Here is a 23,725-nt window from a genome sequence, read left to right as displayed (position 1 = left end):
TATTTCAGGAGATAACATAAGAGATTTAATTTGTTTTAAATGATTATTTGAATTAAATATAATATCTGAAGAAAAACTATTTATATTATTTTATTCGCCTGAGCTTTAACGTATCAAAAAACTTTGCATTTTTACCTTTCAAAAAGTTTTTCTTTCTGAGTTGGCTCCATATAAATATTTTCAAATGATGTTAGAATGTAAAAAAAATGTTAGAATAAAAATGACAAAGGATCAACTTGCTTTTTTTCTAAAATTTAATAAAAACTTTTTCATTATAAATAAAATAAAATCCGACAGAATGCCAGCTGCTCCATTCTCCATATACAGTAGAGTCTCGCTATAGGCCATCGCTCTATAGTCCACAATTTATCGACTGTTGATTTCAAAACACTGATTTTAAGTTAGGTTATGTTTTTTAGTATGCGACATTCATAATTATTTTAATATTTTTGGCAAACTTTATTAAGTAGTTGTGATAATTGTGATCCACAATGAAGAGAGCAAGGACAAGTACCACAATCGCAAAGAAAGTGGAAGCCGTCGAGCAATTTCAATACTAAAAATCGTTGATAATTTTAAAAAATTACATGGACTATAGTGCGACCCAAGTGTCAAATTTGAAACCAAATATGGACTATAGCGAGACTCTACTGTATCCGATATTCTATTCAAACATTATTCTTTAAGATAATAAAAACGATAACATCCGATATCATTTGGTAGTTCCGGTAGTTCGAACATATTTGAAAATTAGCCTTAAATGTCATGAACTAAACCTCACTGGAATGTAATGGTAAGTTTTCACATTTTATAATCAATTCATTGAAATGTTCACCATTTATTCAAAATTTTCTCACTCAAACGATAAAAAAGAATTTTTTTTTCCGTCAATTATTACACAAACTCTTTCAGCAAATTGAAACATTTTTCTAATTGTTAAAACAATTTATTAAAAAAAAATTGTTTTGAAGCAAAACAAAAAACAAGAAAAATGAATTACCGCAAGCAAGACGCGGCAAGTCTGAATATTTTGCAAACTTGCCACTAGATGTAGACAGTGGTTGGAATTTCTTTTTCTCACCACCAGGGGTTTTGCAATCTATCTTGAACGAATGCTTTTATATATCTCCAACACCGATCTCCCTTCTACAGGTATTGAATTCTTTGCCGGCTTCATTATTCACTTACAATGCTATTCCGGATAGCAGCCGTAACTGTGCGGATGCTATTCGGCGGCATTTTCGGGCTGAACCATTGAGAGACTAAAGCTCAACTCTTCTTTTCTTGTTTTTTGATTCCTTCTTTTTTTATTTCTATTCTCTTTTTGTAATATTGAAATGTTTTTGATTTTTTTTCACAATTGTAAAAGGGATGACCTAGTCCCCGGCGAGTGCCCTTCAAAATTGAAGCCAATTTCTTATTTTCACATACAAATAATGCGTATGGGAATTTTTCTGCATTCGTGATCGTTATGCTAAATATTTAAAAAGTGAGAAGTTTTTCCGTATTATAAGATACCTTTCCGTATGGAGGGATAAATATACTAAATTTTTGTTTAAATAAATTTTTCCCTTGGAGCACTTTGAGCTGAGTCCGAGATCAATTTAGGAATTGGCTTCAAATAGCTCCATATAAAAAGGCCAACTTGCCTGGCGCTTGGGGATGACCCTATTATTGTGAATTCAATAATAATAATAATTTCTAAAACTCACAACAATTTAAAATAAAACAACCTTATAAAAATTAAAAGTTAAAAAGAAAAGGAAACAGCGCAGACATGTCCTATGGATGTTCCTCAGACTAATACGGTGTATTTATTAGGTCGAGCGGGGTTGAGCGAAAATTCGCCATTTTCATCTGCAGCAAACTTCATTCAGATATATCAATTCGCTTTTGTCACCGAATAAACGGTGTTTTTGTGCTGGAAAGTGATCGTGAGTGAATCTGTTAAACTCTTTGTTGAAAAAGTATCGTGGTTGTGAATTACAAGATGTCTAACTCCTTCCTTCAACCTCGTGATCCGAGCATCGACATGTACAATCGCCCAGTGCCAATCCGGCTAGAACGCCTGGAGCCACTGCTGCAGGAAATAGAAGAAGATGAGCATGCGGATTCCGCAAGTTCCAGAGACGCTTCCCAATATTCCGACAATATTTCTCTGTCTGAAAGCAAAGCAGATGTCTATCTGCGTCTGAGGGATATAGGGAACAACGAAGTAGCCCACAGAAAAATGTATGAGGCCACTTCGACTGGACTGAAAGTCATGTGCGTGAAGAGTGACGCTTCCGGACGGAACAAAACGCCTTGCACGCAGCTCTATTCCTTTACCAGGGTGTTTGAAACCACGAAAAAGCAGACAGATGTGTATCACACTGCAATAAAGCAGCATGTGGATAATGAGGAGCATGCAGTGTTCCTTACCTACGGAACTTCTGGATCCGGGAAGACTTACACGCTGCTCGGTAAGTGATTCAAAATTCAGTAGATTCCTGAGCATTAAACGGAATAAAGTTTGAGCTTGAAACCTGGAGAACAATAATTCCAAAATTCAGGATAAATGAGACAAATCCCAACAGCAGTTCCTTGATTTCTCTTTAGTATTTTTCGAATATTCTCTATACCGGTTCTAGGTCTTGATCTCCATTTTCCAGAAATTAGTAGTTAATTGTTTTATAATGAATGAATGAAAATTTATTGTAAATCTTGTTTTGTTCACATACACGGGGAAAACTTTTGGACACTGACCAAAATATTGGAACAAGTTTTCCTTGGAACAATTTTTTTTGGAATCAATTTGTACCTAGAGAAGATATTTGTTTGTTCCAAAAAGTTTTCTTTACAGTTTTGTTACGAAATGTAGTTACAATTTTGTTAGAGTTTTCCTATTTGTTCCTGAAAGTTGGAATAGAATTTGTTGCACTCGGCTGTTTTGTTCCCATTGTCAGTAACAAATTGGTAATTTTTTTTTAACAATATTATTCCTACATCTGTAACATATTTTTACCAATAACACTATGCAACAAATTGACAACTTTTTTCTGTCTCAGAGGTCCCACATGGTACATTTGATAGAGTCGAGTCTCCTGATCAAGAATATGGTTTTGGTTTTTCTCCTATACGTCACAATTTTTTTTTAATAATAGTTTAATATTTTTTCTGCTTTGCCTTACATTATCCCAAGGTATTTGGACCTTATCAATTCACACAACAAATCATAACATTGCTCTATCAGGTACGACGCATTGGGAGGGGAAGTGATTTGGTGATGTCAGTGTAAATCGAGCGAATCGAGAATTTACAGTGTAGCAATTGTTCCATGGTAGCCATTCCTGCACAAAATTTCCACCAATTTGCACATTTTATTCACGAACAGAGAAAAAAAAATAGCTTAGCAAGTTAACTGACGACAAATGGAACATTTGCTACACTGTAAATTCTCGATTCGCTAGATTTACACTGACGTCACCAAATCATTTCCCCTCCCAATGCGTCGTACCTGATAGAGCAATGTTATGATTTGTTGTGTTAAATGATAAGGTCCAAATACCCTGGCTCTAGCCAGTAATTTAAATAAATTTTGCAGGAAACAAAAACAATCCGGGAGTTATTCCTCGGGCTGTTGAGCAGATTTTCACAAAGTATAAAGATCAATTAGCTGCTCAGCCCACTATAAAATTTTCCAATGGGCTTTTTGAATTGCTGGATGATGATAAGGCTATCCAGGAGGAGATCATTCGGCGGAAGATTTTAGATTCTCCAGATGCCACGAACGGTTTATATGATTATGAAGAAATGGCCGCTGTGATCAATCGTGAGGAATCTTTTACAGCTGAAGAAAGTAACGGAGAATTGTCTTTCATTTGGGTGTCCTTCATGGAGATCTACAATGAGAAAGTTTACGATCTCCTCAATATTTCTCCTCTGGACACGGCAAAGCGTCAAGAATTGAAAATTATCTCAAACAAGGGCTTTCCCTATGCCAAGAATCTCACTCATATTTATGCCAAAAGCAGTGAAGATGTCATAAAAATTCTTAACTATGGAATAAACAAAATCAGTTACGGATCCACAATGATTAATGCCAGATCAAGCAGATCTCACAGTGTTTTCAGTGTTTTGGTTATTAAATTCTCCAAGCCAAACAATTACAGTTGCGTTTCGTACAGATTTGGCGATTTGGCTGGATCTGAGAGGCTTAAGAAGACTGAAAATGTGGGAAATCGCCTGAGGGAAGCACAGAATATCAATAAATCTCTCATGTGTTTGAGGAAGTGCCTTAGTGTCCTGCAGGAGAATCGTCAGAAGAAACTGAACAATATTGTGCCATTTCGTGATTCCAAGCTCACACTTCTCATTCAAACGGCTCTGCTGGGCAAGGAGAATCTTGTTCTCATTGTCAATCTTTATCCCATTGAGGCATACTACGAGGAGAATCTCACAGTGCTGGATTTTGCTTCTATTGCGAGAGAAATGGTGAAGAGTCCAATAAAGAAGGTTAAAGTCCGGTATTCTTTCCTCATGGCTCAACAAGGTGGAAGTCCTGAGATTTATGAACTGCTCCTCGATGAGAATTACAAGTAAGTCACTTAATTTAATAAAAAATCTTGCAATCATTTACACAATCTCATTTCTATACGTTATTTATTAAAATTTATGAAAAAAAATTGAATTGGGATCAAGCAATTACTCATAGTGTTTTGTAATCTTTGGAAGAGTTGTAGACCTCTCCAAGACCTTTAATTTGGCAAAATTTCATCAAAATTGGTTGGCACAAAACAAAGATAGTGGAAAAAGCAGTTTTTTTATTGAAAAATCTTCTAATGGGAAGGACTCGAACTCAAAAACTGCCAAACGCTCTTTCCAATTTCACCCCGACCACCTTTTCCTTTGAAAATAGAATCATCAAAATCGTTCTACTATAAACAATATACTGTCAAGTGCGCTAATCCGGGCGCTTCGCTATGTGGATCGTTATGACTACGCTAACTAGATAAAATCCACTTAAAATAATATTTTTATTTTTATTTCCGTAATACGGTCACTACAGTAACATAATATAACTATTCAAGTTTGAGAAAAAGCAAAAATAATATTTTTATCCATTAAATAAGTGAGTGTAATCGACTCATTTCAATCTTGTGTCAGCTGGGTTCTTCACTAAAAATTTTCTAGCAGTGATATTTCCGCTAATGACAGCTGATTGATTGAAAACATTTATTGTTTTTTACCTTGTGAAAAAAGAATTTTAAATCCAAAGGTTTAATTAAAAGTGAATTAGCGAAAAGGCGACCCAGTTAGTGCATGCTGACTTATTTCAGTATTTATCATTATTTTATAAATTTTCTTTAATATTTTTGATAATTTTTTTTTATATTATGTTTCTGAATGCAACAGTGAATAATTCTATGGATTTAGAAGAAGTAAAAAAGAATTTCATCAGTCCAGAAACAAGCGTTTAAGTAGCACTCTACGGAAAACGATCCAGTTACCCCACCTTACTATATGCTGTAAACGGATTTTCCCCTAGAAAATTTTTAAAAATCAATAATTTTACATTCCCAGCATTATGCACCCCGCATTAGCAGTCCCGGCATTATGCACCTGACGAGATTATGCACATATAAGCAAACTAACATGCCTACCATTGGGAGTCAATTTTTGAAATCATTTTTGAAATACGCCTGAATGTATACTATTTTGTGACGCGAGAAAATTTGAAGACACTATGCTTAGCTTATTTTACAGAATAAAACTTTAATTTCTTTTATTAAAGTAAATATTTTAAATATTCTAACAATTTATTGAAGAACTCTAGCCAAAGAATACGGTTTGTTAATGAATTTATTTTAAAAAATTGAATCTTTTTCTTCTGATTACTTTTACTCCGCGCGAAATTCGTTCTACGGCCGATTAACCCATTCAGTCAATGTACCAGAAATACTTGAGATAGAATGTTCATATTTTGGAATTAGTATCCTACAGATTAATAGATGAATCTTTTTTGAAAAGAAATTTTTTTACCTATTATGGTGGCGCGGGGAGCCCCTGTCAAACACACGTCTTAATGGTCACTGAATTTAAATTCTGTGTATCACCTACCCGGCAATTTCTGCAGAATTCTGCAGAAATTCGTCAGGTTTGAAAATGTAACTGCCGAAAATTCTGCAGAATTTTGCTCTAAGGTGGATCCAATCGTTTTATGAAAATTCTGCAGAATTATCTACAGAATTTATATAAGGTAAATGTACCAGCGATCGTCAGTGTTCCTCGGATCGGAAGGTTGTTCCACGTATCGGAACCCCAAAATAAAATGTGCTTTTGAAAATGTTTTACTGTATTTTAATAATTTTCTTTAGCAAGATGCATCACGTCAGTTCATATTTTAATCTATAGAATCAATTTTCTCGTCGAGTTTCAAACAAAATTGCTATTATTTACCTAATTTATTTAATCACTGTATCAGAGTCTTTGCAAAAAATCCGCCATTCATCACTTTCTTAATACAGTAGACTCTCTCAAATTCGGGCATATAGGACCGAAATGTCAGCCGAATTCCACAGAAATTCGGGCGACAAACTTTTTGAATTGCAACGATTTTTTATTCATGTGCATATAGATATTGAGTTTATACACTCATTTATATCGTAAATTGCATGAAAATCCCTTAATAATGCAAAATTACATCAAAACTAAGACAAACCATGCTAAATTTGAGCATATTTGATTCATTTGATAATCATAATAAAACTTTAAAAATGACAACAAACTTTTTTCAAATGTAACTGCTGCCCGATCTTAAAAGAGCCGAATTTGCGAGAGTCTACTGTATTTCACGTGAGAATTTGTCTGCAAAAATGTAAGGAATTATCTTTGATTAAAATGATTTATAAAGGAGAATGGTCAAAACTATATGGACGCTGGTCCCGGAATCGTCACAAACGAGAGTAGGTGCATTTTGTAGGTACTGATATAAGATTGAAAAATTGCCGGGATCCAGGACGATAAACGCTGGGAGTCCTTGTAAAAAGGCCTTTATCCTTCCGAAAAATCGCTGTTTTGACAACGAATTACGCAAGAACTACTAAACTGATCTTGATAAAATTCGGTATAGGGTCACTGTATAACTCAAACTTTTTATTTGTTCATACCACCCCCTCCCTCCACCCTTCGTTCTGGTAGCCCTCATACAAAATGAGAGCACATTGCCCTAAATCTCCTTTATGAGAAAAGGTAGAAAGCTGAAATTGGGTATGGGAACAAAGCTTAAGGAAGACTTTTAAACCATGCATACCAACCTCCCCCTCTGTCCCCCTTTCTAGTAGCCCTCATACGAAATGAGAGGATTTCACCTTATAACTCCTTTCTGAGAAATGATAGAAAGTTGAAATACAGCATTGGAACAAGTCTTAAAGAAAACCTTTTAACCATATAGACCAAACCCTTCGTCCATCACCCCTTCTGGTTGCCTCCATACAAAATAAGACTATTTTACCTTATAAGTCATTTCTAAGAAGAGACAGAAAACTGTAATTCGACTAATAGATGTCTATAAATGCATATAAAATCTAGAAAATTATTGTTGACGATATTAGTTATTACCTTTTTTCATTCTTTTACAAACCAAATACTTCTCCTCAGAAAGGAGTTCAAAATACTTTCATTTTATATGGGGTTACCAGAAGGGGTGATGGTGAAAGGAGTTAACATGAATGGTTGAAAAGTCTTCCATAAGTTTTGTTCCCTTGTTGAATTTCAGCTTTGTACCTTTTCTTAGAAAGGAATTATAAGGTAAAGTGACCCCATTTTGTATGAGGACTATCAGAATAGGGGGTGGAGGGAGCGGGTGGTATGAATAAATAAAAAGTTTAAAACATACACTGACCCTATGCCGAATTTCATCAAGATCACTTTGGCAGTTCTTGTATAATTCGTAGTCAAAGCAACGATTTTTTGGAAGGATAAAGGCCTTTTTTACAAGGACTTCCAGCGTTTATCGTTCTGGGTCCCGGCATTTTTTTAACCTTATATCAAAATCTTCAAAATAAGCCTACTCTCACCTTTGTATGAATATGAATCACATCGCCCTACATTTGATCATTCTAAAAAATTGTTTTTATGCTCTAGAACTGTTCCTCCATGGTTTAGATTTAGAACATTAATCCCAGAACAAAAGTTGTTACCTATACTAATGTCTATCCAATGACATAGGTCCCGTTCGTGGCGTTCAAGAATTTTCGGCACTTTCCTCAAGATGTCGTTCTCTCAAAATGAACTTGGAATATTTTCTCTAAAATTATCAACATGGTAGAATTTATAATCACGATTTTCATGATGTATACTGCGAGGATATGCTGTCTATAAAGAATGATTAAATAGGAGTATTAAACATACTCCCGATCGAAAATTTTGCATATTGATAAATTGCACCAGAATTTTCTTGAGAACAAAAAAATTTTTACGATGTGATTTTCAGCTGAGGGTAATAAAATTATTTATTATTTATGAAAAAAAATTCTTTTCACTTCAAGAAGTATATTTCCCTCAATTTTTGAAGTAAAATGTAGGGATTTGAAATAACCGTTCCTGAAGCAGCCATTAGGTAACGGGTGCGAGACTTCGCTTACTCGAGACAAATTTTGATAACTTTGGTTAATCGCCGGTACGGTCGGTAGTGAGGCTAGCAATTGATGGGCGTTAAAAAAGGAAGAAGAAGAAAAAATTGCGGAATTGCAGAACGAAGTTTTGCTGGGTAATTCATTATAAACTCTATTGCTGTAAATATAGAGTAACTATTCAAAAAAAAAAAACAAATTAGCAACCAGAATTCAAATCAGGAAAGAGGCCAATTTTAACAAATTCGACGGGATGTCGCATTTTCCGTCCGCCATTTTGAGCAAAAATTTTGTATGACCTTCCGCGAGGCAAGAAAAGAATAACAAAATGTATTTTCATCCATTCCCGACAGCGATTCGGATAAAAATTGCCCAGGAATAAATCATCTAAAATAACTCAATTTGCGTATGATGTATAATACCATGGTAAGGAATGGGTTAATTTAAAAGAAATCGCCTGTGAGTATGCAAATTTTCTTGATGCGTAATGCCATTTCGCGTGTTTTTTTCCGTCCCGAAAATGTGCATAATCCTGGGACTGAGTGTATCCAGCTTCTTCCTCTACTCTCTACTGCTTTCCTGAAGAGAAAAGGGGTCTAGTGAAGGGGAAGGTACGAGATTATTTCCTCATGGCCAGCTTCATCAGTCTTCTCTCGTCTTTGGGCCAGATATTCAATAGATATTTTTATTTTTTCCCAGGCTAAAGATGGAAGTTAGCGTTAAGAATGAAGAAAGCAAACTTCTGTTTGAAGAAAACTGCGCGTTGAGGGAAGAAAATGATCAGCTCAAGGAGCAACTGTCATACCTGAGAAACTACATGACTGAAAATGAGATTGCCATTCGCAGTCAATTGCTGAATAAGCATGAGCATTTCATGGAGCGGCAACGAGTGATGCAGGAAAAGATTCACCAGAATGAACTCGAAGGTCTGAGGAGGCAGCATGCCAGGGAAATTAAAAAGTTGCAGGATCAGATAGATATGCTGACGATTGAGGAAGTCGATAGCAGCAGTGAAGATGAGAGGAGGTAATTTAAATAGCATTTTTTTTATTGTTTCACAAGAAAAAAAATTTACATACACATGAGCAATGTCTTTTAGTTCAAAAAAAGAAAAAGATAGTCAAAAAATTCAGGCTGTGGAGAATTTTTTTTCTTTGTAAAATTTGAGGATATTTTTTTTGGTATTTAGTTGCAAACACTGAGACATCCATTAAAAATAAATAAGGTTGATTGCACACTTTCGCATCCAAAGATCTCTTTTTTGCCTTTATTCCAGCCCACTGGCACTGACGGAAATATGCTGAAAGTTTCCCTGGAAAGAAAAGGACTTAATTAGTGTGATTTTGTTGTTAATCCTGTCACGATGCCCAGTGAGTCAATTATTGTAGAATAAATTTCTCTTTTTCCTAATTATTTTTTTTATAAATTTTAAATTTTATTAAGTTTCAAATTCCGAAAAATTGTCGTGAACAAATTTTAAACGATCTTGAAACATGATCAGAATAAAAATTATGCAGGTAAGTGTCCGTTTCATTTTTAAATTAACCATGAGAATTTTAAAAATAAATTTAAAGCGCTTCGTTCAATCGAGTACTTTACCTTTTTTACTTCTATCAATTGTACGAGGAATGATATTTAATTAAATAGCAGATAAAACTTAGGGTAAAATGAAGTAATTTGGAACCTTTATAATTTGGGACATTTGAGATTTTCTCACTGTTTTAGAGATTCAAAAGGCTGAAAAGCTGTTACTTTTCTTAATCGTTTTTCATCTATTTTCGCGGTCTTTATTTTCTCTTTGCTCATCTGAAACAATGAGAAAATCTGAAATGTCCCAAATTGTAAATGGTTCCAAATTACCTAATTTTACCCTATAAGTTTCTTTACAAATTCACAACTAGTTCCAACTGCGTCTGGTATCCGTCAAGGATTCCAAGACCTTTCCGAAAATACCAAATTCACTCAAATCGGTTGATAAATATGCCCTCTAGAGCCTTTTTAACATTTAACCTTGAAAACCCCGCAGAGTAAAATTTAGAAAAGCGGACACTTAAGAAATAATTAAATTTTATATGAATTTGTGTACTGAAGCTGCCTAATTTGACTGCTGAAAGTCAACTGACTGTGGATGAGCAGGAGATACTCAGAAAATTTTTAGCGAGTCGAAGATAAGGATACTAGCGGCGCATCTATCCGAATGAGGTAAAACACATTTGTAAACATTAACCTAGTAGTAGGACTATCTCTGTTGGTCCTACAATGTTCATATGTACTAGAAAGTTGTAGCGCTTTGCGTGACCTTCAATTTGTGCCATAACTTGTCAAAATCGGTCAAATAGAACCGGAGATATGGCATTTTGAGTTTCCTGAACTTTGACCCCTCATATCTCTGAGTCTACTGCAGCCACAGCGAAGTCACGCCACTTTTTGGAGACCTCATAGCCTAGACTACAATACTCTAATATTTGATCAAAATGCGCAATGCCGTTTTTGAGAAAAATGAGTTTGAATTTTTACGCTAGGAGGCCTTCCTTCTGGTGGTGACCAAGACTGAAAGACATGGAAGTCTCTCAATTCAATCGTTTGAGAAACGGTGTAGCGCGCTCGAGAGACAACAGACAGCGATGGGGATTCTCCGAATGTAACATCCTTTGTAACTGTGGGGTGATCAAAACCACCCCCCACTTCTGTGTTTGTCCGTTGTCCCCTGCTCCATGCGAAACATGGGATTTGATGTCGGCAAGTCCGCTTGCCATTGACGTAGCCCGTTTTTGGGCAAGGCAAACTTGATTTTAGGCCTCGACACAATAACACTGTGCAACAATTTTAAACTTTTCTTTGTCCCTGGGTTCTCATGCTACTTTTTCTATTTCTAGGGTCAGGGAGGTGACATTAGCTCTGAAAAGTGCGACCAGTTTTAGTGTAAATTTTTTCCTGTTTTCGTACACATTTCACGAGATATCTCCAAAACTACGTAGGTTGCCAATTTGGGGTTTTCGGTTGCCCATTCTATATTAAATTGGCTTTTATCATGTATTTGTATTATTTGCTAATTCATTCTACAAGGACAGAAAACACCTAATAAACTCAAAAGTTTTTTCGGCACGCTAGAAACATATGGAAAACATAGGAAACGTCATGCCTATGGATAGGGTCAAATGATTTACGAAAATACTTATCATTTTGATTTTATTTTGTGTTTGCGCCTGGAATGTAGGCAATCTCGTTTTTGCCGTTTTTTGATACTTGGGTGCCTATATCTCCGATTATGCTGAACCGATTTATTTCTTAATATGGGAACGTTCTCCTTTACATGCCCGATAATCCTTTGGATGTTGTTCGTAGAAGTGACACCAGGGGCGCTGTAGTGTCATATACGTCAGAAAACATGGAAAAATCGAACGTTTTAGCAACTTTAATCAAAAATATCTCGAAAACTAGGACTGTCCCTAACAATCTGTTTTGTACAAGTGCCTGGAAAGTTGGCCTTTTTATACAAAGCTATTTGAAGCCAATTCCTAAATTGATCTCGGACTCAGCTCACAGTGCTCCAAGGAAAAATTTATTTAAACAAAAATTTAGTATATTTATCCCTTCATACGGAAAGGTAACTCATAATACGGAAAAACTTCTCACTTTTTTGTTATTTAGTGTAACGGTCGCGAGTGCAGAAAAATTCCCATACGCATTTATATGTGAAAGTAAGAAAATTGGCTTGAACTTTGAAGGCCACTCGCCGGGGACTAGGTTTTGTAAGTTTGATAGAGAATTTTCTTAACTACATTTCTGTCCATGTACAACTTTTCTCTCAGACTGTTTTTTAACCTCGAAATTGAGGTTTAACGAAAATCGAGCACTTAGCCAATTAGAGAAAACCTTCACAATTTCGGGTGTTAATAATTTTTCCCTACCGATTAGGCAACACAAGCCCTTATTATAATATTTAATGCTTGAATATCGATAATATGGTGATTTTTGTATGCTATTTTAATTACTTAATTGCATCTTCTTTGGAATGAATCCTGCAGAAAAAGCGATCGCAGCGCCATAAAGGATACAGTAAAGAAAACTGAGTCTTTACGGGACTATTTAGTTCCAAAGACAATGTTAATTGTTATTTTATTACTTGGAAATTTGTATAAAGCTTTAACTTATGTGATATACAAAAGGGACAGACAATCCTAACCGGCTTATTGTAGGTGAGATTCTTAATGTGAGCTAACTTGGAATGTATGCAAATTCGATTTAGAGCAGAAGTTGGGGGACGCCATTCAGTTATCTTGAATCAAATTCGTGAAATTATACAAATTTTGTATTAAAACAAAAACAACTACCGTGTAAAATGAATATCATGCATGCAATACATTTTTTAAGTTCTTCCTGCAAGTCACCCTTTGATTGTTTTTATAAAGATTTTTGCATTTTTAATATCTCAAATAATCACAAAATTAGGTTTAATAATCTTTTTATCGAAAATTCAAATATTTAATTGATTTATTATCAACTTTTTAGGGAGGTGTTCTACATTCTAGACTGCTTGGTCCCACTTTTCAAACTGTCTAGCTTTCCACATTTTACCCTGTAGGGGAGGGTGGGGCAGTTTAACGACGGAGCAGTTTCAATTTTTGCATATTCTTCTTATCTCTTTGAAAGGATTGAAATAAAACCTTTATGTTACTGAAGCTATAACTGAGATCCATGTTCATAAAAATAATTAATTTCGTAACGCTTCTCATTTGAGTTCTGTAATTGATTTTATAAAACTGCAATAAAATGAAACTTTTTATAATGACTTATTTTCAACAATTTCTGAACCATTGCACTTATCTATCGAAGTAACATAATTGTATTAATTTACTAGTGGTTTTATGATTATTATAAGGCATTTAGCGTTGAATGAATTCTAAGACGGTTCTGACAATTTTGATTTGAGTTCCGAAAGTGCGTAAGGGGCAGTTTCAAGCAAGCACATGGAGAAGTTTCCTGTGTCCAATAATTTACTTTGTTAATCAAAATTAACTTAAAGCAATCACTGAGAACGTTTTGTAGCTGTTTTTGTCGATAAAGTTCGAAATTTTGGGAAGTAGATTTTCTAAAAACTCATTAACAAAAAAAATAAAAAAAAAACAATCTTTCAATGATTTTAAGTGCTTGAAAACGCTAAAGTTAATTGTTATAATATTTTTCAGAAGGTTTTCAGCAAGATATTATAATTTGTTTTGTAGTATTATGACAATTCAAGATTTTAAAATACTATTATAAAACTGTTATACTAAAACGACATGTTCTAAGGCGACATATTGATCCATTTATGTTCTGAATTAGCTTAGAACTACAAAACACATTTCTTTCGTATAAAATATTAAAGAAAATTGCTCAATTAATGAGAAATAGGATTGAAAATTTGTGGCGATATTTTATTTTCACTGTATGATTAATAAGAGTTAAAATTCTGTTATAAAGTTCTTGCTCGATTATATTTTTATGTTTTAAAGTCCTCGAAAACTTTAAAATAGTAATTTTAATCAATTCTGATATCGGAAGTTTCATATAAACACATTTTTTCTTTCTCAAAAATTGCATCATATTTATCTTGAAATTGCCGCGCAATAGGGGACTTTCACACATTCTGCCATTCAAATGAAATCATCTTCTCCACAATAGACCAATGAAGTTAAAGGATTATTGTTATTGTTTTTATTAACCCGAAACCCAACTGTAACTCACAGAATATATAAAGTTTTAATTCTGTTTATCATATTTTTGCAAAATGGTCTTAAAATCCATTTTGCAATTTAGGGGTGAAACTACCCCACCCTCCCCTACTTGTTTCCCAATAAATTAACGACATTTAAAAAAGAAGTAAATTACTTACGAGAATTCCAAGATTCCATCCAGTTCCTGCGGGATTTTCCTGGGTAATACCACATCTTTTGCACACGAAGCCCGTGTTGGACACAGCCCACACTTGACTCCCCACTGAGACACTCTTGAAGCCCACATTGGCCCCTTCGGTGTGAGGCGGATCATTGGGCACGTTATTGAGCGTCTGCCAGTGAGATCCTTCCGGGAAGGTTGCTGTAATCTCTCGCCTCACTGACAACCTCCCCGTGGCATCCAAGGCCCAGACTCCAGCCTCCCCGGCTCTCACTTGCTTCAGGCTACCTCCCTGAGGCGGTTCAATCACCTGCCAATGCTCCCCTAACGGCTTCTCTCGGCTCACGCCGAACCGATAAAAAGCCGATCCGTTGCGTCCAATTGCCCAGACTTTGCCCTCGGGAGTGCATGTGATGGACACCAGTGGTTGCTCACTGGCCACATGTTCCCACGAGCTACCTGCGGGATTGGACTGAGACACTCCGTGACGATAGAGGGCATCCCCATTCGGAGCTACAGCCCAAACACAAATAACCGCATCAATTGCAGATGTTTCGTCTTCTGCTGCAAATGGCTGAAGTGAAACATCCATAATCTTTGCATTTCCCACCTGGAAAAGCCAGTCACAGTCAATCATTCGTTGTCAATCAAAGAAAGGGACAGATAATCCTAACCGGCTTATGTAGGTGAGATTCTTAATGTGAGCTAACTCGGAATGCATGCAAATTCGATTTAGAGCTAAAGTTGGGGTACGCCATTCAGTTATCTTGAATCAAATTCGTGAAATTATACAAATTTTGTATTTAAACCAAAATATCAAGGATTTGGATGGACTGGCAGAAAAGTGGTATATGGGTGAAATGTAGACCATAATATTCTCTATAATTTTGCCGTATAACTTGATCTCATCGATTAATCAGAAGCCGAGATAATCGAGGTTGTTTGTTTCTGAACTCGTTTTTTCGACCGGGGCGCCCCAAGTGTTCATTTGATGAACTTCAACTATATGAAAGAATTGTTGTATTTTGTGAGACTTTCCATTTACAGTAGACTCTCTCTCTCAATCGGGAATATGGGGCGAAATGTCATCCGGTTTATCGATAGATTTGAGCGTCAAAGCCTTTGTAAATTCCACAAAAATCGCTCAATTATAAAGAATCACGATAAAATAGGAAGAACTACAGCGAGTTTGAGCGAATTAGCTTCATAATTAAGCGTGAAAATTGTTAACAAAATTTGACGCCCGATTGAAAAAGAGCCGATTGAGTGAGAGTTTACTGTAAAACCCTATTTTAAATGTCTTGGTGAAGTAGAGACAGTCAAATTGGCATCTGAGTGATTTCAAAGCGTTATTATGGGAAAAATCAGTTTTTTCACACTTAAACGGCAAAATTGGACAGATCGCATTATCTGATCGAAAAATGATGTATGGACGAAATGTAGACACAAATGTCCTCTACAATTATGTCGAAGTAATCATCAAAATAGGTTCAGCGACAGTCGAGATAATTGAGGTTATGTGATATTGAAATTGGTTTTTCGACTGTGGCGCCCCTTGTGTTTGTCCCACGAAGTTCAAATATTTTAGAAAGTTGTAGTATTTGGTGAGATCTTTTGTTTAAGCCCTCAATCATCAAAATCGGTCACATAGAACCGGAGATATGATTTTTTGAATTTTGTGAACTTTGACCCCTCATATCTCCGGATCTATTGAAACCACAGCGCACTTACGCCACATTTTGGAAACGTCCTTGACTGGACTACAACACTCTAAAATTTCATTAACTTGCACAAAGAAATTTTTGAGAAAAATGAGTTTGAATTTTGATGAATTTTGACGCTATCGCAGCGCCACCTGTGGTGACTTTTTGAACTTCCATCTGAAAGTGCTCATCGAGACGAAACCAAAAAACCAAAATTTAGATCGATATGTTAATTAGAACCGGAGATAGAGGCCGGTCAATATTCGAACTTTGACCCCTTCAGGGGTTATGGATCGACTTAAGTGTTTTTTTGTTTGATAGGTATAATCAGTGGCTGCAACATACTAAAATTTTAGCCCGATGCACAAAGGAATTTTTGAGTTATTTAATTTAGAAAATTGAAAAATCTTCTTTTTAAAAATAGCGCCCCTAGTGGTGGTTTTATGAACTTGCGATGTTAGAAGGGGAAGTGGCATTTCACGAGAGCTTTCCAAAAAGCCCTCACTTTTTAAATTCTGACAATTAGAACTGGAGTTATGGCCATTTTAAGAAATTTTTTTGGACCCTTATAGCTAGGGTCAGGGGGGTCGGGGTACCTTATGTTTGGTATTGATGGAAAGCTCTAAAGCCCAGCTATAACATACTAAAATTTGAACCCGATCGATGCCATAGGGGCGGAGCCATTAAGAAAACAAAAAATGGGGGTATTCAAAGTGGCGGAAGGAGGGGTGGGGGGTGGGAGGTCAATGCACCAAGTTGCAATTTTCAACCGATATATAACCTTTGCCGAAAACCGCAAGTCGATATCTCTTTTAGTTTAGGAGCTATTAAGCTCCAAAGAACGGCCGGACGGACGGCCGGCCGGCCGGTCGGGAACGTAACTTAGCCCCCCATATATTCGTGATCAGGAAGTGGCGAAACACATTTTGGCCAAGTTTGAGCTCGATCGGAGGACATGAAATTTTGTTAGGATTATAGTAGGTGAGATTATTAAGAATCTCACCTAATATTTCCCCTACCTCATGCCACGGCCCAGAAGCCGTCAGTCGACACTTCCTGTACCACCTCCTTCGCCTCACGTAATCCGTGAACTGCTTCTTCCCATGATAGCTAGCCGGAAAGTCCACAGCATACTGCCATCCTTCCCTGTCAACTCCTCCCGGTGTCGAAAAGTCCACCAACCAATCTGATATCCACTGCCAATGCATCGATAGCAGCTTCGTGTGCTCCTTGCTGCGCTTATGCCTCCCCGTAGCATCACTCCACATATGCCTGTCCGTCGGCAATCCCGTGGACGTGTACCCCGACAGAGGGTTCCATCGCTGATTCTCATAGATGTAATACTTGTGCGTATCTGACATACTGTGAATCCCAGTATTGCTAGTTTCCAGACCCTTGAGAAAAGCCCCTCCCCAGCCACCTGTGTACACCCATGCCGTGCCATCGTACCCAATGCCCCACGTAACACCCGCCGAGCAGGATTCCACGCGTCTCTGATGGCCTCCCATCTGACGCCAGAACACATCCCGCAGCGGAATAATAGGCTGGAGGCTGTGGTAGATGACACGGAAGAGTTTTATGCGACCACTGACGAAGAGGGAACTAATGGCCTCGGGAGCGCCACGATGCTTGAACAGCAAGAAGTCACGGTCATCCACGAATATTCGATACCCGGCTTTCTCACACCTACAAAAGATTAAATCGCGAGTTGTTTGCAAAATTGGTTCGCAAATATTTGCATTTCGGGGCAATTCATAATTTCTTGCGCATAATTTGTTCAGAATTTATTTATTTTTTAATAAATTGACCAAAGATTTTGAAAAAAAATAATGTAATTTTGAATTTAACAATAAGTATATTCATTTAATTATTTCTTCCTAATATAAAAATTTGTAAAAAGTCACAATGTATCGGTGTTATCACACTAGGATTTTTCATAATTTAATTTTAAATTGAACTCAGCAAATTGGGCATTAAAATTGCGAGAATCACTTGAAATTATTCATAGCCAGGACACATTTTTGCGAGAAATTTGCTCAAAAAAACCGCGCAGATTGCCAGTTGTTTTATTTTGTCATTTGTGATTTTGTTACATTATTAGAAAAGAGATGGCAAAGCGTCCCAGCTTTGCGAAATGCTCGAACTCACGAGATAGAGCTCACCGTGAATTAGCTTTTTGCATAATCTTTTGGAATAACTGACCTACTAGAGATCAAATTGATTCACAAATCACAAAAGCATTTGAAAATCAAAAAATCGGTACTTAACCGATTCATTACCAATGAACACCGATGCAGCCGAGTTCGAAATTTCAATACCTCTCTAAAAAATCCAAATTTAACCAAATCGGTTGAAAAATGGACCCTCCAAACTGGTTGACCTTTGACCTTCAATAATTCAAAATGGCGAATTTTCCAGTCATAGGTATGTTTGCGCGAAATGTTCGCCTGGACTACCTCTAAAACATATCCGAAAATCATTGGAAAAACTTGGGCCAATTTTGAGAAAAACCGAAAAAACAAAACATTTTTCTTCGTATGGCTACTGAAGAATTTGAGGAACTACTTCACATTTGCAGGAAGAAACAACGAAAAGGAGGGTGCCCAGGGTGCCTATATCGCCTCAGTCCAATAAAATTGGAATAATTGAGCAATTTTAACACTTTAATTTGCTGAGTTGAAATTAATTTGAGCAACCACATTTATGCTATTGTATCATATTTAATTTAAACATGTTTTGGTGAGCCAAGTATTAGTTTATATCAATAAATAAACGAAAATCTATTAATTCAAATGATTTATAATGCAAAATAACGCATAGGAACAATTCGCCTGAAAATTAAATTGAATTTACAAATTGAAAAAAATCCTAGTGTGATAGCATGGTATAAATCGCATCGGGTTACACTAAATGCTGTATTGAAGGTGACAATATTCTTTAAAAATGTTCTTTGACGATTTTGTGTTTCTCAGTTGTAAGCAACAGCTTTTCAAAATGAGGGTAAAAGGGACAGATAATCCTAACCGGCTTATGTAGGTGAGATTCTTAATGTGAGCTAACTCGAAATGTACGCAAATTCGATTTAGAGCTGAAGTTGGGGGACGCCATTCAGTTATATTAAATCAAATTCATGAAATTATACAAATTTTGTATTAAAACCAAAATATCAAGGATTTGGATGGACTGGCAGAAAAGTGATGAATGGGTGAAACGTAAACCAGAATGTTCTCTATAATTTTGCCATAGAACTTGATCTCATCGATTACTCAGAAACCGAAATATTCAACGTTGTTTGTTTCTGAACTCGTTTTTTCGACCAGAGCGCTCCAAGTGTGCATTTGATGAACTTCAGCTATATCAAAGAATTGTTGTATTTTGTGACACTTTCCATTTAAAACCCTATTTTAACGCTTGGAAGGACCCTAGTGGCAGCCGCTGCCAATTTAATTTTCAATTTTATTCTTTATAGTGAAGAATATATTATTTCGCCTGGAGACCCGATTGAATGCGTGCAGAATTTATCTGGCTATTTTTTCGTTATAAAATTTTTAATAAAAATTAAATATTAATGTAAATATATTGCAAAAACAAAAAACTGCACTCGGAAGGACCAAGTGGCAGTAGCTGCCATATGCATTTTATATGGCAGTTTGACGTTCTGCAGATGTAATTTTCTTGATTGTTAGTGTATAAAAGCCTTAAAAGAACAAATTGAAAGTGTTTTTGCAAATTATTGAGAAGAATTATGGGAAATATTGAATTGGGAAATATGTATGAAATATGAATAATTATGGGAATTATTCAATTTTTCTCTTATTTACCAAAGCTCAAAATCCATTTTGTTAAGCGAAGTTAATAGAAAATAGTTAATAGTATTAACTATTGTTCATATGTAGAATTTTTGCTTTGAAAAATAATAGAAAAATTGAAATATTCAAAGGCTGCCGCATTCAAAGGCAGACCACTTTCCCTGACGCCATGATTCTGATAAAAATGAAAACATCGAATGGTTAAAAATCTTTAGATAGTACCCAAGGAGGTGAAATTTCTGATTCAGACACCAGAAAAGAACTGACTGAGGCTCCGAATGTTAAAATATATGTAAAAATATTAAAATATTATGTAAAATCCGATAAGTGGCAGCGGCTGCCACTTGGTCCTTCCGTGACACTTTTAGTTAGGGTTCTTCGAAGTGTTAAGTGTCTTGGTCGAGAAGAAGTAGTCAAATCAAAGTTTAGGTTAAAATGTTAATTAGAACCAGAGATAGAGGCCGGTCAATTTTCGAACTTTGACCCCTTATAGCTCGGGTCAGGGGTTATGGATCGACTTAAGGTTTTTTTGTTTGATAGGTATAATCAGCGACTACAACATACTAAAATTTCAGCCTTATGCACAAAGGAATTTTTGAGTTATTTAACTAATAAAATTGAAAAAATTTCTTTTTAAAAATATCACCCCTAGCGGTGGTTTTATGAACTTTTGATGCTAGAACAGGAAGTGGCATTTTACGAGAGCTTTCCAAAACGCCCTCACTTTTTAAATTCTGACAATTAGAACCGGAATTATGGCCATTTTAAGAAGTTTTTTTGGACCCTTATAGCTCTGGTTAAGGAGGTCAGGGGACCTTAATTTTGGTTTTTTTTGTTGTTTCCCCCCTTTAATCCCGGTTAGGTCTTAGGCAAAAAGCATATTTTGGCCGCCTACCCAATAAAAATACATAACTAAGTAAATAAATAGATAAATAATTGATCGCTTAATAATAAATAAATGAATAAAACATACTTAGTACACATAAACACTTCTATGAGTGAATAAAGCTGATTACCAATGAATTTAAACGTTATTTTCGTTTCTCTTTACGAATTTGGCTTACGCTTGGTATTGATCGAAAGCTGTAAGGTCCAGCTATATATAATATACTAAAATTTGAGCCTGATCGAGGCCATAGGGGCGGAGCTATTGAGAAAACAGTAAAAAGGGGATATTCAAAATGGCGGAAGGAAGGGTAGGACGGACGTGATCAGGAAGTGTCAATCAAAACACGTTTTGGCAAAGTTTGGGCGTGATCGGATGACATGAAATTTTGTTAGGATTATAGTAGGTGAGACTGTTAAGAATCTCACCTACACTGAGAAAAAAGAGGCTACGATTAACTTTTTTTCGTCATAACTTTAACACTTTTCGGGTGTAAAAATATCGTCGGTTGCGTTTACCTCTGTCGTATTTGCATTTGTTTTGTATCTGCATTCGGAGCAAGCTACAATACAGATGTCCCTTCTTGCGTGAAATGCTGACACAAAACAAAATGCAGATACGACAGAGGTAGCCGCAACCGACGATATATCAACATTTTTTTATGTTAATTTTACATATTTTGAGGGTAAAATCAACCTGAAAAAAGGGTAACTTTAACCCATAATACACCAAAAAAGGGTAATATTTACACCGATTTCGGATCAATACTGCAGGGTAAAATTAACATTTCCGGAATGTTATTTTAACATTTTCGGATTTCTCTCAGTCAGTGTAATAAAAGCTTACGAACAGCAGAAGGACGGCAGTTATCCCTGGGTGACCAAGGTCCCTCGCATCTACGGCATCTATAGCTGGAGCTCCCCTGGGATAGTTCTAATGGTTATTTAACTGTTTCCATGTTGTTTTTCGATAATTTTATAGAATTCAGAAATTTTTGGGACGGTTCTAAAAAGCTGGAACCTTCGGAACAACTTTTTTCGGTACTTTTAATTAATACATAAGCGTTTAAACTAACCATTTATCTAACAAAAACATACTTCTAAAATATGAAAACAGAGCGAATTTTGGCGTTAATAAACTTTGTGAAAAGCTGTCACTTCTAAAAGAAATGTCAAAATTAATTGTCATTTTGTAGCATTTTCATAGCGATTTTTTAAACGAAATACAGAGTTACCAGGTGCAAGTTTCCATGCGCTTCTTGACCTTTTTTTTAATTTCTCTCTGCCAAAAAAGACGGCATGTAATTACTGAAAATTAATTACAGTAGACTCTCGCTTATCCGTGGACTCTTTTTCCGGGTGACATAAAAAAATCCGTGAGACAGTTGAATTTTAAAAATTTTGTTGACATATTTTCCCCGTTTTGGGTTTTTTTGTTAAAGCAAATGTTAATTCTTACTCACTGTAACTTTTTTGGACAGTACGCATGTTTAGAGAGACTGTCGGATTCAGTCAGGTCAGGATTCACTCCATAAATTTGCAATGTAAACAAAAAAATCGTTAGATTTCAAACAATTTGATGTGTATCACTCTCAAAATCCGTGTGACATTTCGGTCCCGTTCCACGGATAAGCGAGAGTCTACTGTAAGTAATTACTAGGAATATTCCCTTGAGTTGTACAAAGTACCAAACAAAATTTTCTCTGTAATTAAGTATATTATTCAATTGGTCAAAAAAACTTGCTGAAACAATTGTTAAATCAACAAAAGTTTGCACGATTTACTAATATTTTGTCATGTATATTGACAGTCATCTTATTTTTTTATCAGAAGCAATTAAGATTGCTAATTGAAAAGTAGAACTGACCCATTTTTTGCAGTGTAACTTTTCAAACAAAACTAAAATCGCAAGTGTTGCAGAGATATGAATACTTTAAATGGAAAATTTCTTGTGAAAACATAATTATCGTATATTGTTCTCACCTGATGGTCAATTTGAACTCGCCACCTTGACTGAACACCATCCGACTGTCCCTTATCTCCGTCATCCACTGAGAATTTTCCATTGAGTTGACAATGATCTCCTTCTCATTGAATCGCGGATTGAGATGCATCAGGACATGTCGCTGAGATTCAACTTTGTGCCGCACCTTCACAGTCGGATGACACTGCAGGTCAAACCTAATGTGATCTGCATCGTCATAAACACAGCCGAATATCTCTAATTCTGTGCCAGGTGTCAAGCTTGATAGTAGAAAAAAAAACCAGAACACCATTGAAATACTAAATTGAAATATTTTTTCGCGGAAGAAGAAAAAAACAACGTGTGTTTGGTGACAAAGAGACACAATTTCCGTCAATGTTGATTTAGTAAAAGTAGATGGGATTATTTCGATGATGTTTGCATTCAAAATATTAGTTCAATCGTCATCACGACTCTGGGAAGCTGGGAATTCCCGGATCTCTGTTGTAGAGCTTCATAACAAAAGGGGTAAGTATTTTACAACTGCAAAGCATAGCAAATTAATTCGCAAAAAGATCATGATTCATAGATTGTTTTTGTTATGCGCACCTTAAGAAATTTCATGGATTTTACGAACAATTTGCCATCATTTGGCAAAGATCGCTAAGAGTTTCATTTCAAATGTGAGGTTACACGAACATAACCTAAAAAAAGTCTTTATTCTTTATTGAATCAACTTGTCTTTTTTGGCTTTTAACACAACAAACACCAGAATTACCTGAAACCAAGTTAATATTTCAATCAAATTCTCTATTTAATAGATAAATAAATTATTTAATCAAATAAATTTAAATAAAATACCGTTAATATGAGGTT

At 35.8% G+C, this 23,725-nt stretch overlaps 2 protein-coding genes across 2 annotated transcripts in view; one reads left to right on the top strand and one right to left on the bottom strand.

The window, feature by feature from the left end:
* Window positions 1–1,854: 1,854 nt before the first annotated feature.
* On the top strand, window positions 1,855–9,847 carry LOC129804640 (kinesin-like protein subito). The gene is made up of 3 exons (XM_055852136.1): window positions 1,855–2,462; window positions 3,584–4,577; window positions 9,312–9,847. The coding sequence occupies exons 1-3, from the start codon at window positions 1,991–1,993 to the stop codon at window positions 9,640–9,642; spliced, it is 1,797 nt and encodes a 598-aa protein (XP_055708111.1). The 5' UTR covers window positions 1,855–1,990; the 3' UTR covers window positions 9,643–9,847.
* Window positions 9,643–23,725, bottom strand: part of LOC129804639 (tectonin beta-propeller repeat-containing protein) — a 33,328-nt gene continuing 19,245 nt past the window's right edge. Inside the window, exons 3-6 of the mRNA XM_055852135.1 lie at window positions 22,870–23,130; window positions 17,212–17,878; window positions 14,488–15,099; window positions 9,643–9,924 (exon numbers count right to left, since the gene is read on the bottom strand). Coding sequence (XP_055708110.1) covers window positions 9,880–9,924; window positions 14,488–15,099; window positions 17,212–17,878; window positions 22,870–23,130 — 1,585 coding nt within the window. The 3' untranslated portion in view covers window positions 9,643–9,879. The remainder of the gene's footprint in view (window positions 9,925–14,487; window positions 15,100–17,211; window positions 17,879–22,869; window positions 23,131–23,725) is intronic.

Source organism: Phlebotomus papatasi, chromosome 2, assembly GCF_024763615.1.
Source record: "Phlebotomus papatasi isolate M1 chromosome 2, Ppap_2.1, whole genome shotgun sequence".
Classification (NCBI taxonomy): domain Eukaryota; kingdom Metazoa; phylum Arthropoda; class Insecta; order Diptera; family Psychodidae; genus Phlebotomus; species Phlebotomus papatasi.
Note: the sequence above shows the minus strand (reverse complement) of the source record. Positions and strands in the feature narration are given on the sequence as shown.